General features: G+C 35.7%; 1 protein-coding gene across 4 annotated transcripts in view; it reads left to right on the forward strand.

Moving 5' to 3' along the window:
• Positions 1-18,314, forward strand: part of LOC149815830 (uncharacterized) — a 110,771-nt gene extending 92,457 nt beyond the window's left edge. For 3 of the 4 annotated variants that reach the window (XM_089990103.1, XM_089990102.1, XM_089990101.1), the window contains one exon: positions 17,653-18,314. In XM_089990103.1, the coding sequence (XP_089846229.1) occupies positions 17,653-17,825 (173 nt within the window). In that variant the 3' untranslated portion in view covers positions 17,826-18,314. Of the gene's footprint in view, positions 1-6,918; positions 7,266-17,652 lie in introns of those variants that run through there. The other variant, XM_089990104.1, reaches the window with a different exon arrangement.
• The last annotated feature ends 818 nt before the right edge of the window (positions 18,315-19,132 follow it).

The following is a 19,132-nucleotide window of genomic DNA, read 5'->3' on the forward strand; positions in this document are numbered from 1 at the left end:
CAGTTGGGTCATAGTCCTTCAGATGATGTTGATTTTCCCAAACCTGAAAAATATTGAAGCATTGTTGGTGCCCTACAGTACCTTACCTTCACGCTTCCAGATTTGGCTTTTTCAATGAATCAAGTTTCTTAATTTAGGCATAAACCTCAAATGCATTATATGGAAACGGTAAAGAGGATTCTTAAATATATTAAGGGCACTCTTTCAGATGGCCTCATATATCTCCGACCTTCTTCGATGAGTCCTCATGTCTATATTAAGGTTCTAGCCTATTTTGATGCAGATTAGGCCTATGATCCTCTCACAAGGCGTTCGGTGACTGGTTATGGTGTTTATTTGGGAACACACCTGGTCTCTTGGGCTAGTAAAAAACGATGACTTGTTGTCCGCTCAAGTACAAAGGCAGAATATCGAGCTATGGCAGTTGTTACTGCGGAAGTTACATGGGTTAAATAAGTATTATTTAGCTTGTATCAACGTATATCTAGCTCTTTGCTCTATTGTGATAATAGAAGTGCAATAGCTATCTCTACTAATTCAGTTCAGCATGGTAAGATGAAACATGTAGAGATTGATCAACACTTTCTTCAAAAAAGTGTTGAAGCCAGAGAAATTCAGTCAGTCTTTATTCGATGAGAGGACCAGGTGGCTGATCTTTTCACCAAGGCTCTTACGGTTCATCGTCATTGGAATTTGAAATTCAAACTCTCTATGGTCGTTGACCACGCTCATTTTGAGGGGATATGTTAGAATATACATGGGTTTTGGATCCATATCCAGACCCGATATACATTATGTAAAAATGTGTGAGAAAGGAGCATTCTTATAACTGTAACAGCCACACACACACACACACACACACACACACACACATATATATATATATATATATATATATATATATATATCAAAAGACGTCACCCAATTAAGGTGAGACGTCCTGTTATTATTCACTGCTTTTTGTTTGTGTTTTTCTCTTCTTGTCTGTGTTGTGCAAGGACACTTCTCCAAGAAATCTCACAGACTGGGCCCATGATCCCTCCACACTGTAATGAAATATGCGAAAAAACTAAGAGTGCATTAAGCACTTACAACATTCACTAATGAACAAACAAAAGGGCTAACACCCAAACCCACAAGAGACAACACAACATAAAAATATAAATGTCTCTTATTGAAAAAGAGAGAGAGCTCTCAAGAGTGAAGAATACAAGAGGGGTTCACCCCTATATATACACAAATGAAGGAGAGGGGGGATGGCCATAAGGCCTTAAAAGGAGAGCCACCTAGGGGCTCCCCATGTAGTCGTTGGGAGCCCCCAACGGTCACAAATGTGACCGTTGGGGGCCCCATCGACTCCATGGTGGGGCCCCTTTTGTGTGAGCAAAAAACCAGAAAATAAAAAATATAAATTACAAAAAATAAAAGGGAAAATAAAAGAAGAATAACAAGTACCCCTATCGGGTACTTGTGAAATGACTAAAATACCCCTATCGGGTATTTTAGACAATTACATATATATATAAACATATATATATATGAATTACAGGTATTTTAACACCCTCCCTCAAGCTTTACGGGGATATAACCGAAAGCTTGTTAAGGAGAAACAAAAAACGAGGAGCAACAAGGGCTTTAGTGAAGAAGCCCGCCAACTGGTACTCAGATGTGACGTAAGGTAGTGCTATGGTTCCTCTTAGGTATTCATCATGTACGTAATGGCAGTCCATCTCAATATGCTTAGTACGCTCATGGAAGGTGTGATTGTTTGCAATATAGATTGCGCTTTTGTTGTCACAACACATCTTCGAAGGAGTGGAGATGACAATGCCCATATCACTTAGGAGACTTCTTAGCCACACAAGTTCCATGGTTGTAGTGGCCATAGCACGATATTCCGCTTCCGTTGAGGACAAAGATACTTTGTGTTGCTTCTTGCATCTCCAAGAAATCATAGTCACCTAAGAAAACACAAAATCCCGTAGTTGAGACCCGGTCATTGGGATTTTCTCCTCAATCAGCATCAGTATAAGCAATTAAATCAAGTGACGAGGCAGAGGAAAGAAAAACTCCCTTAGTTATGGTGTTTTTTATATAGCTGACGATCCTTAAGACTGCACTCATGTGCACGGTTGTAGTAGCATGTTGAAACTGACTGACAGAGTGGACGGCATGAGCTATGTCTGGCCGAGTGATGGATAAGTAGGTTAGAGACCCAACAAGTTGCCGGTAGGGAGTAGGATCCTTGAGAGGTGTTCCATCTTCCAACCTTAATTTTGCATTGATGACTTCTGGGGTTTCTGTCTTCTTATCATCGGAGATACCAGATTTGGAACAGATGTCAGCAGCAAGTTTCATCTGAGAGAGAATGTACCCTCGAGGAGAGTACGCTACTTCAATCCCTAAAAAATATCTTAAGAAACCAAGGTCAGACATGTCAAAATTTTCTTTCAAAACCTTCTTAATATCATTAATGCCTTGCTCATCACTTTCAGTGATGATCATATCATCAACATAAAGTAGTAAAATAACTACTGAAGACCCTGCACTTTTCACAAACAAAGCAGTGTCAATATAACATGAACGAAAATTCAAACTTATCATTACATTACTAAATATATCATGCCAAGCCTTTGGGGCTTGTTTTAAATCATATAATGCCTTCTTAAGTTTGAGAATTTTATCTTTACCAATACACATTCTTGGTGGAGGATCCATATAAACTTCTTCATTTAATTCGCCATTTAGGAAAGCATTCTTAACATCTAGTTGATAGATAGGCCATTTTTTGACTGATGCCATGGCGATAAGAGTCCTAACACTGGTCATCCTAGCTACGTGTGCAAAAGTTTCTTCATAATCTATACCATATTCATGAGCATATCCTTTTACTACTAATCGGGCTTTATAGCGTTCTAATGAACCATCACTTTTAGTTTTAATTTTGAAGACTCATCTACATCCAATCGATCTCTTTCTAGTGGGTAATGAAGTTATTTCCCAAGTTTTTGCCTTTTCAAGGGCACTAAGTTCTAAGTCCATGACTTCAACCCATTGGGAATGTTTTTTGCTTCATTATAATGTGAAGGTTCATGAAATGAGTGTAATGCAATTAGACATGCTCTATATCTTGGAGTTAGGGACTCATAGGAAACAAACCTATTAGGAGGATTGGAGATTCGGCCGGATCTCCTTAAAAAAGTTTCTTCTATGTTGGACCCTTGAGAGTATTTTTCTAAGGCGCTCATTTGAGCTTGTTGACCACGCCTAACATAGGTTTGGATTGGTCTATCACTTTCATCTTCAATATTGTCAAGAGGAACATCCTCTAGGTCATTCAACGACTCATTAGAGATTTCCTCTTCTTGAGGAGTCTCATCTTCTTGGGAAAGAAGATCAAATAAGAAAGCATGTTCACTTTCGTCAATATCTTTAGTTTTCATAAAACCATTTTCATTTTCCAAAAAGGTTACATCTTTGGATACATAGAGTTTGTTATTTTTCAAGTCAAAACATCTAAAACCCTTTTGATTTTCTCCATATCTTAAGAAAACGCATTCAATAGCTTTAGGAGATAATTTGTCTCTTTTATGAGTAAGGACAAAACATTTACACCCGAAAATTCTTAATCTATTGAAATCGGGTGTTCTTTCAAATAGTTTTTCATATGGAGATGTATTTTGTAAGGATGAAGATATCATTCTATTTATCAAGTAAGTTGAGATTAAGGCCGCTTCGGCCCAAAAATTCTTTGGAATTTCTTTGGACATAAGGAGTGTCCTAGTGGTTTTCATGATGTGTCTATGCTTTCTTTCGGCTAAACCATTTTGTTTAGGAGTCCTAGGACACGATCTTTATTGACAAATTTCATTTATTTCTAAATAATTTTGAAATTCATTTGATAGATATTCTCCACCTGAATCGGATCTAAGAGTAGAGATATTACTTGAAAATTGATTTTTGACTATCATATGAAATTTTTTGAAGAAGTCAAAGACTTTGGATTTTAAATTGAGAAAGTAGATCCACACATATCTAGTGTAGTCATCAATGAAAGTAACGTAATAGGAGTATCCTCTTTTAGACATGACCGGGGAAGGACCCCAAACGTCGGAATGGACTAACTCAAAAGGTCTTTTGGACATAAAGGTTCGATTTGGAAACGGGGTGGATTTCATTTTGCCAAAAATACAACTCTTGCAAACAAAATGTTTCTCATTACAAAATTTCTTTCCAAATGGAAAGGAGTACATTTTTTAGAAACTTGGATGTCCAAGTCTTTGATGCCAAATTTCAATATTTTTATCTTGGACATGGTTACAAAAAGAGTTGGTGGAAAGTTTCAAGTTGCTCATGTAATAGAGATCTCCCCTCCTATGGCCTTGCCCAATCTGCTTCCCGGACCGGAGATCTTGTATAAAGCAATCCGTAGTTGAGAAGGAGATTTCACATCCATGATCACATATTTGAGCAACAGAGAGGAGATTTAAATTAAGTTGAGGTACTACTCTCACGTTTGGCACAAAGAAATCTTTAGAAAAATTTAAGGTTCCAAAACTTTTTACTTGTAAAAATGTACCATCGGCGGTTGAAACATAGGAGTTTTTAGAGTTATTACACAAATCGGAAAGCTCATTTTCAAGAGGAGTCATATGAAAGGAAGCTCCAGAATCAAGGATTTAAGAAGACATACTTGGAGGAGAGGAAGAAGCTATGGCGGCACCCGAGGTTGATGGAATCTTGAGTAGAGTTTGTAGTGCTTCCGATAGTTGGGCAAGAGAAAAAGACTCCTTCCCTTTGATAGTTTCCTCCTTCTTTTGAGTAGCTTCTTCAACAGAGGCAACCTTGTTTTTAGGTGCTTCATTCAACTTAGGGCAATTAGGTCTTATGTGACCCGGTTCTTGGCAATGATGGCAAATGACTTTTCTATAGTTGCCATTATAATTATTTTGCCTTCCAAAGTGTGGAGGCTTATAGATTTTTACATGATTGTCGGGTTTAGATACGGCCAAAACATCATCTCCTCCTTTAATCATGCCAAGACGAGTTTCTTCTTGACATATTTCGGCTATGGCATCTTCCAAGGGAAGAGGCTTAGATCTATGAAGAAGGGAAGATCTAACTTGTTCATATTCGGGCCTAAGCCCGTGTAGAAATTGAAAAAAGTGTTCTTTTTCCATTTGTTCTCTTCTTAGTTCCACATCCACACTAGAAACCCACTTTGGTTCTAGTAAAGATAACTCATCCCATAAGGGTCCAAGAGTGCTATAATAGTCTCTTACACTCATTTCTCCTTGCTTGATAGTCCGGATTTTTTCTTGAAGAAAGAATTGACGAGCAAGGTCTTTTTGAGTAAACATACTTTTCATAAAGAACCATGCTTCATTAGCCATCCGAAACTTAGCAATGTTGGCGCAAATTTTGAGCTCCACATTGTTCATGAACCAAGCAAGAATCTTCGCATGCTTACTTTCCCAATCTTCCACTTTAGATTGGTGATCTTCAATGGCCTTCATGCGAGCATTTCCTTCAAGAGCTTTCTCTTGATCACCATCCATCTTAGTGAGTTGGAGTTGTGGTTCCGGAATGGTGCCCATAACATATCCCCAAAGTTTTTTACCTTTGAGGTTGTTCTCCATGGCGGCGGCCCACATCATGTAGTTGGAGCCATTGAGCTTGAAGGAGAGATCAATCTTTTGTTCCCCTTCCATTTAATCACTCACAAGAGAACAAACGAAGAGAGATACAAAAACCAATAATATAACTACTCAACTAGCTATATTAAGAAGAAGAGCATACACAAGACTCTGATACCATGTAATGAAATATGCGGAAAAACTAAGAGTGCATTAAGCACTTACAACATTCACTAATGAACAAACAAAAGGGCTAACACCCAAACCCACAAGAGACAACACAACATAAAAATATAAATGTCTCTTATTGAAAAAGAGAGAGAGCTCTCAAGAGTGAATAATACAAGAGGGGTTCACCCCTATATATACACAAATGAAGGAGAGGGGGGGATGGCCATAAGGCCTTAAAAGGAGAGCCACCTAGGGGCTCCCCATGTAGTCGTTGGGGGCCCCATCGACTCCATGGTGGGGCCCCTTTTGTGTGAGCAAAAAACCAGAAAATAAAAAATATAAATTACAAAAAATAAAAGGGAAAATAAAAGAAGAATAACAAGTACCCCTATCGGGTACTTGTGAAATGACTAAAATACCTCTATCGGATATTTTAGACAATTACATATATATATAAACATATATATATATATGAATTACAGGTATTTTAACACACACGACGCTCTATAACTGGTTATGGAGTTTTTCTAGGAACTCATTTATTGTCTTGGACTAGTCGAAAGCAGAAAACGTTAGCCTGTTCGTGCACAGGGGCGGAATATCTGTGCTATGGCAGCAGTTACTATAAAGGTTGCGTTGATTAAGTATTTTCTTTTTAGTCTCCACCAACATATCTCTAACTCACTACTATATTGTGATAATTGAAGTGCAGTGGTCATTTCTATCAATCCAATTTAACATGGTAAGATGAAACATGTAGAAATCTATCCACTTTATCAGAGAAAAGATGGAAGCAAAAGAAATCGAGCTTGTATTCATTCGAGGATAAGATCAGGTTGCCGACCTTTTTACTAACGCTCTTACTGTGCAGCGACACTGGTACTTGAAATCCAAATTGTCCATAGGTCATCACCATGTTCAGTTTGAAGGGGCATGTTAAGAATACTCATTGTTTGTATATGGATCTGAATCTGGATCCAAATCCATACTGTAACACGTCACACACATAAATATAAGAAAAGACATCAGATCTATTGAGACATCTTCCTTTCTAATCCATAGGTCTTCTCTCTTTTGCTTTCTTTGTTTTCTTCTTTTCTTGTCTGTGCAGGAACAGATCTCCGGAGGATTTTCACATCCCAAGGATCAGATTAAGACAAGTAATGACTCCAAATTCTTTAGTGTACATTACTAAGAGGGAAATAACTTGAACATGTTTCAGGTGTGAACATGGGATAAAAAAAAAATTATCCAAGTTTGGTTGGAAATTAAACCATAAAAATGACAAGAATTCTTCTTGACTCATTCGGTATGATGTTTTATCAAACGATACAATACTATACACACCATATCTTATGATACATATGGATACATAATGATAATGTAAGTAACATGATATTACATAGAGTATGATACTTTGGTAACCAAGGAATCTCTGGTTTGAAGGTCACTGGGAGCAACCCCGACTATTAAAGAGAAATCACGGGAACATGTTGAATAAGGCCACATGTCTAGTAGCACAACACGATAGTGACATGACATGAACTCTTTGAAATGTGTTGGACACCATGACTGTATTTTTTAATTCTTTTTATTGGTTATTTTCTTATTTTGTTTAGTTATTTGGTTTTAAACTTTATTTTTATATTTCTTGTTTTATCAAATCTCATAGTAATTTTGCTTTTATATATATATATAAACTTATTGCATAGTGTATTTTTATAAAATAAGCTTTCACATGTCCCCTGCCTGTATTGTATCCATGTTCATTGACACAGCTTTGTTGTTCTGATCTGTATCATGCATTTGCTGGTCCATATTTGCTCCATTAAGAGTGTCCACTTTCTTGTTTGTACAAAAATGGCAATTGTTTCTTCGACAACATTCTTATGTGGTCTCTTTTGAAAGTGCACTATGATTGAGGCAACGAGCACTAGAGGGGGGGTGAATAGTGCTTTTAAAAAATTTCTGCAGAATATTGAAGGATTTTGCAAATTGAAAAGAAAAACACACAAAGAACACAAGATTTTATCCTGATTCGGTCTATCCTGACCTACATCCAGTCCCCAAGCAAAACCCGCTTGAGATTTCCACTATCAACCTTATAAACTACAATATCACACAGACCAAAACCGGTCCCACTTTCAGTAACAATCCTACTGAAAGCAAACAACTCCTTTACACCAAGGAGTCCTTCTTTTTGCAGAAAATAAGTAACAACTTACAATACAACCTATGAGCCTTTCTTTTGAATGCGAATGAGATGCAATTGGCTTTTGAGGTTGTTGAAATACTCTACTCACGAATTCACTATCTCTCAAAGTGATTTGAGTGAAAAACTGAAGTGAAAATATCAAGTGAGTGAGAAAACAAATACTTGAATGAATAAGAGTGAAAAGCAATAAGTAAATGATTCAAATCGATTGAATTCTTGTCTTTTTTTAGTGTAAAATGCACTCCTATTTATAGTTAAAGTTTTTCATATGTTGAGAGTATGAAAGGGTGTCAAAACTGTCCATTTTGAACGATCAAAATGTTTGAAAAATGAAAAGACACGCCTTTTTGAAGTTTCAGGAAAACAGCAAAATTAGTCGACTGAAACATCAGTTAGTCGACTAATAGTTAGTTATTAGTAGACTGACAGTTATCGTCGGTCGACTGATCTGTTAATCGAGCCGTTTGAAAATCTGAACTTTTGAAACTTAGTCGACTTGAGAAAAATTAGTCGACTGATAATATCATCAGTAGACTGAAAACCTTTCAGTCGACTGCTGCTAAAATCTTTAGAAAAACAAACATTCTGTCCGGTCGACTGATAAAAAGCATTAGTCGACTACTGCTAAATTTACAGAAAACACATGTTCTGTTCAGTCGACTGATAAAACCATTAGTCGACTGCTGCTAATTTTCCATAAAACAGACATTCTGTTCAGTCGACTGATAAAAACTTTCGGTCGACTAATTTGACAAAAATGACGTTTTTAGAAAATATGACGCGAAAGGATTAGTCGACTGGTAAGTCTATTGGTCGACTAATAAACATAAAAATTTAAGAAAAGAGTTTTCTAAAAAGATTTTCAAGAGTGTTTCTTTTAGAAAAGTTTTTCTAAAGACTTTTAAGGTGAAATGCAACCTAAATATGCACTCTAAGTAAGGCTCTTACAAGAATCTAAGACTTTTAATGAATTAAACAATTGCACACTAGTCTTCAAAGATTCCTCATCGAATTCTTCAATTTCTTCATAGCCTTAGCTGAAAATGCAGTTGATTCCACTTGCTCATCATCAAAACCTTGTACTTGAAGTATCATGTATAGCTTCATTGTCGTAACAATCTCCCCCTTTTTTATGATGACAAACTTAATCAAAGATGAAGCATTTAGATGCATAGATGGAGATATTACTCCCCCTATCAATATGCTGCAAAACATTAAAAGTTAGCATATTTAAAGCACATATATCACATATTGATTGGTTTGCATTTTCATTCATCATTACTTCATGCATTCATTCAAAGCTTTCTTTTACTCTCATGCAAGATCAAGATCTCCTGCAATTTCAATGTAATGCTATCTTTATCTTTTTCTCCCCCTTTGTCAGAATCAAAAAAAGAGTAAGGGCAGAAATAGCAAAATAGAGATACAAGTTTAAAATATTACAACCCATAGAGTATGAAAGTTTAGACAACAAAGATCAGAAGAGAGAGTTTAGCAAATCCTTAATGGCAGTTACATCCTTCTGAATTGAAGCAAGTTGTTGAGTCACATCTTCACGAAAAGTGTGTTGATGCAGCTCCAAAGCTTCCAATCTCTGCATAACTTCATCATGGTCTTGATTTGTCGAAAATTTCTTTCTTTTTGCATAAGATGAAGGTGTCGCAGAAGGTGAAGGTTCAGAAATAGATGGTTCAGTAGGATCAGATGGTTCAATTTGATCAACATTTAAAGGAGGCAGATATTTAATTTTCATTCTTTTAAAAATTGTTTGATCAAAGAACTCTTTTTGCTTAATGTATTTCTCATTTGTTAAAGGAACTTTGAAATGTCTAAAAATATGAGTTAAAAGACAACCATAAGGAAGAAATGGTTTTTGTTTCCACAAATTTGTAAAATACACATTGGCCCAATTTACAGAAATATTTCCAAATAAAACATAAAGAGCCGTAGAAAGATCTGTGGAATAATAATCAAAAGAACCAGTTTTAGGTAGAACATTATGGGCAAGGATTCGTCCAGCCTTGCGTGCACGAGTTTGAAGATTTGTATTTTTGAAAGGAGGGCAGTGAGGTGCGCCTGGAAGAAGAATTTGTTCAAAAACTCTTTCATCATTTAATTCAATAGTGTTGAAAAGAGTGTCTGAAGGTGGAATTTCAAGAATTTCTCCAAGTAGTTTCGAATCAAACTCGATTTCAACATCACGAACAAGAGAGGACAAAATTCTGGTTTCATGATCCATTTGTAGATTTGTGTAAAACAAGTGAATAAGAAAAGGATAGTGAAGAGTATCTGCACAAGCATCAAAGAGATGTGAAATTCTAGGAAATAATTCTCTTATGTTGTAACGAGAAAATAAGTGAAATAGAACATTTCGGCCTGGTAAAATAGGTAGTGCAGAAATTGATCCAAAAGTATCATACAAAAGAGGATTTCGGAGTAATCTGAGTGAAAAACCATGTCTTGAAGTAGGTGTAGGAGGAGAAGAACCTAAACCTTTTGCAGATGCAGACTTCGTACGAGGCATGGTTAAAAATATAGTTACCAAAAAAAAATGTCGGCTTCCAAACGATTTCCGGCAGAGGAAAATGCTGTCCGGCAATGTAAAACAGAAACAGAGGAGGATACGATGGCTGACGGAGAGTGAGAGGTCGGCCACAAGAGGATTCCGGCAATGGCGGAAAATACACTGTCACGGCAAGAGAGTTCCGGCGTGTTTTGAAGATGCGCCAGTTTCTGCAAGAGGATTCCGGCGTTTCAAGATCACGGCCAGAGGACTCCGGCGTCTCCTTATTACGGCAAGAAAATCCCGGCGAAGATGGAATCGAACGGCACTCCGAGGGTTTTTCGGAAGAGAGAGAGGCAAAAGAGAAAGAGGGTTTTCGGTTTAAGGGTTTCGTTTTTAAGAAAAACGAAAATGTACGAAAACGAAGTGAAACGATGCCTTTTTTTTTTTTTAAAACGGGTGTTAAAAAAATCCAAGGGGTATCGAGTCCCTTCATTTAAAAATTTTAAAAAAAAATTTAGTCGACTAAAACTTTATCGGTCGACTAAAAAAGTGTGACTCATTCTAAAAATATCATCAGTCGACTAGAAATGTATCGGTCGACTAATATGGTGTGATTCATTCTAAAATACTAAAACATCAGTCGACTAAAATTTTATCGGTCGACTAATATAGTGCGATTTTGAGATTTTGTTCAAAAATCAACATTTTTACAAATCCAAAAATGAGCAAATACCTAGTTCTCTCCTAATTCTTATAAAATCTTCATTTTTAAGAGGTTTAGTGAAGATATCGGCATGTTGTTCTTTAGTGAAAATAAAATTTAACGCAATATCTCCTTTTAACACATGATCTCTTAAAAAATGATGTCTAACTTCAATATGCTTAGTTCTTGAGTGCTGAACAGGATTTTTAGAAAGATTTATAGCACTAGTGTTATCACAATAAATAGTTGTTGTGGAGTAATTCAAACCAAAATCTTTTAAGGTATGTTTCATCCATAGTACTTGTGAACATGCTAAACTAGCCGCTATATATTCTGCTTCAGTTGTTGAGAGTGACACTGAATTTTGCTTTTTACTAAACCAAGAGACTAAGGAATTTCCTAAGAAATGACAAGTTCCACTAGTACTCTTGCGAGATTTACTTCCTGCAAAATTTGCATCACTATATGAAACTAAATCAAAGGAAGATGATTTTGGGTAAAACAAACCGAAATCTGAAGTATTGTTCAAATAACGAAGAATTTGTTTTACTGCAATTAAATGAGATTCCTTTAGATCAGCTTGAAATCTTGCACACATACAAACATTAAACATAATATCAGGTCGACTAGCAGTTAAGTATAATAGAGATCCGATCATACCTCTATAGAGCTTAGTATCTACACTTTTATCATTTTTATCTTTATCAAGAAAAGTAGTTGTACTCATAGGATTCCTTCTTGATTTAGATGAGTCCATCCCAAATCTCTTGAGAAGTTCTTTTGTATACTTAGCCTGATTGATGAAGATTCCTTCTTCAGTTTGCTTTATTTGAAGTCCAAGAAAGTAGTTTAATTCGCCCATCAAGCTCATTTCAAACTCTTCCTGCATAGTTTTAGCAAATTCTTTACAAAGAGAATCATTAGTAAAACCAAATATTATGTCATCAACATAAATTTGCACAATAAGAATATCTGAATTAAGATTTTTAATAAATAAAGTAGAGTCTACCCGACCAATGGAAAAACCAGATTGTTCTAGAAAATTTCGTAGTCTTTCATACCACGCTCTTGGTGCTTGTTTGAGTCCATACAAAGCTCTTTTCAATTTGTAGACTTTTTCTGGATATTTCTCATTTTCAAAGCCTGGAGGTTGCTCTACATAAACTTCTTCATTGATGTGTCCATTTAAGAATGCACTCTTAACATCAATTTGATATAACTTGAAGTTCATGTAACTAGCAAAAGCAAGCATCATTCGAATTGACTTTAATCGAGCCACTGGTGCATAGGTTTCATCAAAATCTATGCCTTCTTCTTGATTATAGCCTTGTGCCACTAGCCTTGCTTTGTTACGAATGACTTCACCATTTTCATCCAGCTTATTTCGGAAGACCCTTCTTGTTCCAATTACTGGATGATCCTTAGGTCTATCAACTAGATCTCAAACATCATTCCTAGTAAATTGGTTAAGTTCTTCAGACATGGCCAAAAGCCAAAAATCATCATCACAAGCCTCATTGATATTCTTTGGTTCTAATTTAGATATGAAAGCAACATTTGCAATATATTTTTCTAATTGCCTTCTAGTTTGGACACCACTCTTTATTTCACCAATAACTTGTTCATGTGGATGATTAGGAACTTCTTTCCAAACAGGTTGAAGAGGAATATTTTGTTGAGAAGTACTCTCTATCAAGGGTTCTTCTTGAAGTATTACTTCTTCTCCTTCGCTTAGAGGTATAACCTGCTCACAATTCTCATCAAATGCAACATGTAAAGATTCTTCAATACAAGATGTTCTTTTATTGAAAATACGATATGCTTTACTTCTAGAAGAATATCCAAGAAATATTGATTCATCTGATTTTGAATCAAACTTATCAAGATTATCTTTGGTATTTAACAAATAACATTTACTACCAAAATTTTTGAAATATGAGATCTTTGGTATTCGATCATAATACAATTCAAAACATGTTTTATGTAAAATTGGTCGAATAAGAACACGGTTTAGAACATAACATGTTGTATTAATTGCTTCAGCCCAAAAGTATTTTGGTAAATTTTTATCTTGAAGCATGGTTCTAGCACATTTTTGCAAAGTTCTATTCTTTCTTTCAACAACTCCATTTTGTGGAGCCGCTCTAGGAAAAGCAAAGTTGTGAGATATACCATGTAAATCACAAAACTTTAGAAAAGATTCATTTTCAAATTCACCACCATGATCACTACGAATTTTAATGATAGATGTAGATTTTTCATTTGTAATTCTTCTACAAAGTTTAGAAAATTCCGAAAAAGCATCATTTTTGCTTTTTAGAAAAATTACCCATGTAAACCGAGAATAATCATCTACTATAACAAAAGCATACTTGCTACCATTCAAACTTTGAATTCTAGATATAGATCTAAATATAAAAGTTCAAGAGGACGTTTTGTTGAAACTATATCTTTTGCTTTAAAAGAATTTTTGATTTGTTTACCCCTTTGGCAAGCATCACATAGGTGATCTTTCTTATATGGTATTCTAGGTAGGCCTCTTACAAGATCATTCTTGGATAACTTTGAAATAATTTTAAAGTTAACATGTCCAAGTCTTTTGTATTATAACCATTGAATTTCATTTGAAACAATAAGACATTTTTCATTAACAGTGGGTAATTCATCTAGATATAGTTCATACACATTGTTCCTTCTTTTACCTTTAAAAATGATCTTTTTAGATTGAAAATCAGAAATTAAGCATAAATCATTTTCAAAAGAAACATGAAAACCTTTATCACATAATTGACTAATAGATATTAAATTATGCATTAAACCATCTACTAAAAGAACATTTTCTATCAAGGGAAATTTTGGATTACCAATATTACCAATACCTATCACTTTTCCCTTGTTATTGTCACCAAAGGTGACGGTTCCTCCATCCTTATTTTGGAGGGTGGAAAATAATTCCGGCCTTCCAGTCATATGTTTGGAACAGCCGTTGTCCAATATCCATTTGCTCCGTATGTTGTGTACCTACAACAAAATCAGAAAACAGAGCATTTGACCCATTTCTATTTTCGGGTCCATGAGAGTTAGTTTTAGGAAACCATATCCATTTGGATTTTGGTTTCCTTTGATAATAAATATTCTTTCTATAAAAGGATTTATCATGTCTAGAATAATCATGTCTAGAATAATGTCTTTGGTTTTTCACCACATAGTTTGGTCTATTTTGAGTATCAAAAAAGCTATATCCCAATCCGGTTTTATTAACCGAGCATCTTTGAGAACCAAGAAGTTTTTCTAGATTCTCTTGACCATTTGTGAATTTGGTCACTATAGAAAGAAGATCATTTGACTTTTCTTTAAGACTAGATATTTCTTTTTGTAAGATATTGGTTCTAACTCCAATTTCTTTTATCTCTAATGCTTGGCAAGAGTTTTCCTTCTTGAGATCTTCTATCTCTTGAAGTAACACTTTATTTTGAGAGTCAAGAGTTAAATTTTCAGTTTTTAACTCTTTATTTTTAGAACTAAGACTCTTAAATTTAGCATATAAATCATTAAATGCTTCAAATAACTCATCATAGTCAAATTTGCTTACCGAATTTTCTTGTGCTACAAAACACATGTTGGCGACTTCTTCATTTGATTCTTCATCGGAAGAGGAATCACTATCATCCCAACATGCTTGAAAAGCCTTTTTCTTCTTGAATTGGTCCTTGGGCTTGATTTTGAGGAGAGGACAATCTTTCTTGATATGTCCTGCCTTTTTGCAGTTAAAGCACTTAACTTCATTGGGATTGGAAGAATCTGCTTTCTTTACCTTTCTTTGAAATCTTCCCTTTTTTATGAATCTTTTGAATTGCCTTGTGATGAGGGCAATATCTTCATCTTCATCTTCTTCTGAATTTTCTGAGTCAGAAGTAGCCTTAAAAGCAAGAGATTTCTTCTTAGGCTCTTCTTCTTGTCTGTCTTGAAGTTGGACCTCATATGCCATTAGGTTGCCAACTAAATCTTTCAGAGTAAGAGTATTGAGATCTTTTGCTTCTTCAATAGCAGTGGTTTTTCTCTCTCATTCAGGAGTTAATCACCTTAGAATCTTTCTGACTAAATCCACTTGTGAATATTCTTTTCCAAGTGATTTCAAAGTATTAGTTATATCGGTCATTCTAGTTACCATGTCCGATATAGATTCATTTTGCTTCATTTTGAACAATTCAAATTTATGAACTAAAGAAAGCAATTTTAGATTCTTTTACCTTTGGCGTACCTTCGTGTGTCACGAGAAGAGTATGCCAGATTTCATTAGCTGTAGAGCATTGAGAGATGCGATTGAACTCTACCTTGTCAACGCCACAATATAATGCATTCATTGCCTTGGCATTAAGTGAAGCAGTCTTCTTTTCTTCATCGGTCCATCGGCTGAAATCAGTTGATGGAGTTTGGTACTTTTCTGAAACAACTCTCCAAATATCTAGATCCATGGATTGCAAGAATATTGTCATTCTTACTTTCCAGTAACCATAGTTTGTTCCGTCCAAGAGAGGAGGACGAACAGAGGAGCTTCCTTCTTTGTGCTGAGATGTTGTAGTTGCCATGCTAGATGATGGTCAAATCAAAGTAATAGCTAACCTGTGCTCTGATACAAAATGAAGGTGCACTAGGATCGAGGCAACGAGCACTAGAGGGGGGGTGAATAGTGCTTTTAAAAAATTTCTGCAGAATATTGAAGGATTTTGCAAATTGAAAAGCAAAACACACAAAGAACACAAGATTTTATCCTGATTCGGTCTATCCTGACCTACATCCAGTCCCCAAGCAAAACCCGCTTGAGATTTCCACTATCAACCTTGTAAACTACAAGATCACACAGACCAAAACCGGTCCCACTTTCAGTAACAATCCTACTGAAAGCAAACAACTCCTTTACACCAAGGAGTCCTTTTTACAGAAAATAAGTAACAACTTACAATACAACCTATGAGCCTTTCTTTTGAATGCGAATGAGATGCAATTGGCTTTTGAAGTTGTTGAAATACTCTACTCATGAATTCACTATCTCTCAAAGTGATTTGAGTGAAAAACTGAAGTGAAAATATCAAGTGAGTGAGAAAACAAATACTTGAATGAATAGGAGTGAAAAGCAATAAGTAAATGATTCAAATCGATTGAATTCTTGTTTTTTTTAGTGTAAAATGCACTCCTATTTATAGTTAAAGTTTTCCATACGTTGAGAGTATGAAAGGGTGTCAAAACTGTCTATTTTGAACGATCAAAACGTTTGAAAAATAAAAAGACACGCCTTTTTGAAGTTTTAGGAAAACGGCAAAATTAGTCGACTAATAGTTAGTTATTAGTAGACTGACCAGTTATCGTCGGTCGACTGATCTGTTAATCGAGCCGTTTGAAAATCTGAACTTTTGAAACTTAGTCGACTTGAGAAAAATTAGTCGACTGATAATATCATCAGTAGACTGAAAACCTTTCAGTCGACTGCTGCTAAAATCTTTAGAAAAACAAACATTTTGTCCGGTCGACTGATAAAAAACATTAGTCGACTACTGCTAAATTTACAGAAAACACATGTTCTGTTCAGTCGACTGATAAAACCATTAGTCGATTGCTGCTAATTTTCCATAAAACAGACATTTTGTCCAGTCGACTGATAAAAAATTTCGGTCGACTAATTTGACAAAAATGACGTTTTTAGAAAATATGGCGCGAAAGGATTAGTCGACTGGTAAGTCTATTGGTCGACTAATAAACATGAAAATTTAAGAAAAGAGTTTTCTGAAAAGATTTTCAAGAGTGTTTCTTTTAGAAAAGTTTTTCTAAAGACTTTTAAGGTGAAATGCAACCTAAATATGCACTCTAAGTAAGGCTCTTACAAGAATCTAAGACTTTTAATGAATTAAACAATTGCACACTAGTCTTCAAAGATTCTTCATCGAATTCTTCAATTTCTTCTTAGCCTTAGCTGAAAATGCAGTTGATTCCACTTGCTCATCATCAAAACCTTGTACTTGAAGTATCATGTATAGCTTCATTGTCGTAACATCTTTCACCATCATACTCTAAGCGCTTATCTTGAACTAGTAACAGAATTGTTGCAGTTATTGCCATGCCTAAGCGACTAATATTTGTTACATTATGGGTATAGTTTGTTTCAAATGCTATTTTCTGCTGCACAAGCATGACATAAATTAACATCATCCTATGATTCCCTTCATAATTGATGTTGTAGCAAGTATATGTGGTTCCTTTCCTGTCCATCAGGAAGTACTTGGAACTGGTTAGTCAATCTTATTCTGTTACCTTGCTGGTTAGTGTTTTCATTTGCCAGTACTTCTCAGTAAAGTCGTTGCTCATTTACCAGAAAAACAGCCTGATCTAATGCAAGAAACTGTTGACATTTTCAATTGGTACACAGGATTTTCAACTGGTTACAACGCTATTCTTGCAATTGAAAGTTCTCCATCACTGGTTAGATATGGATTTGGGCTTGTTCCTGCAATCTGTTCGCTCCTTGGGGTTGTGGTTACATACACTATGAACCTCCACACAGTAGCTTCGAAACTTCTGGTTGAGCCTTTGCTTGAATAAGGTTCAGGATTTCTTTGTGGGGATGCTGATGTGGTAAAACAATATTGTTGGTACGAACAAGGCTCATTTACTTGGAACCATGGCAATGGTCCTCCCATGATTGTGTAAAACTATGATCAAAGGAGCATGCCAATCATGGCATTCATTTACCTTAAACTTTTGAACTTTGTGAACATGGCTTGGCCGGAGATCAGGCTGAACGTCTGCGAGGAGTCATGTATCAAGAACCTTCTTTTCGGACGACCTTCACTTAGAAGAAGAAAGTGGCAGTACACTGTTTGGAAATGGTGGCTGATTTGGCCTGCGAGAAATATTAGACTGTTTAAAGGAAAATCGCTCCTCTTGAGAGCTGTTTATGATTTTCTTCTGTCTGAATTCCGACCAAATAGATGCTTAAACCTTATTAGAACTGATTGATGCTTGGGTGACACCTCGTTACCTTATTATAACAATAATAAAAGTTTTATTTTTTCTTGACCAAAAAAAAAATTGCTATATTTGTAAACCTCCTATATTGATGGTCAGGTAAGTTATGACGATGATGCAAAGAGATGGTATTACACCTGTCCATAGATTGGAGCGATTGTAAGTAGGAAAGATTTTCTTTCTCTTACTGGAATTATATGTTGTGATGATATCAGTGGTGTATTTCACATGCACATTTGAAAGTGAGAAAATGATAGAAAAAATGCAAGTAGGAAAGAAAAAATGTAAACTTTTCTAACCATTTCAAACGAAAGAAAATTTTTTAAAGTAAAGTTTTTTTTTGTGATTTTTTATAGGAAAAAATCCTCCATCTGATGGGGTGGGGAATTCTTCCTATCAAAAATTCTTTTTGCCCACAACACATCTCATTCCATAGGCTGCCACAAGAAAAGCTTCTTCCATCTTGGTCTTCTTACCAACCACCATTTTCAGCTCTCTCTCTCATTTTTCACTCCTATTCTCATGCTACACAGACAAGCAAAAAAAGTTCACTTACAAAAGTTGTCATATCAGTATTTTTCATAGGCAAAAAATCATTTTCCTGTGAAAATTTTTCAAGCTTCCAAACGTGCCATAGGCGTGTCACTGCTTGGTTTTCTTGGGACTTTTGACTTCGCAATTCGCTGCTGTCCCTCGGCACCCATATCATCAATTTACTGGTTGCTGTCTCCAAGCTCAAAACTTTTTTTTTTAATATTTATCAAGGGAATCCTGGGTTCAGGTGGTGGGGCCAGGGAGAAATTGACGTTCTGTCATGTGGCCCATCTCAAAGCGGCTAAGGCCCCTCGGTCAGCCTCATGCCCATCAGGGGAGCCTGCTGC

The sequence above is a fragment of the Nuphar pumila genome, chromosome 15, assembly GCF_984573655.1.
Source record: "Nuphar pumila chromosome 15, dmNupPumi1.hap1.1, whole genome shotgun sequence".
Classification (NCBI taxonomy): Eukaryota; Viridiplantae; Streptophyta; class Magnoliopsida; order Nymphaeales; family Nymphaeaceae; genus Nuphar; species Nuphar pumila.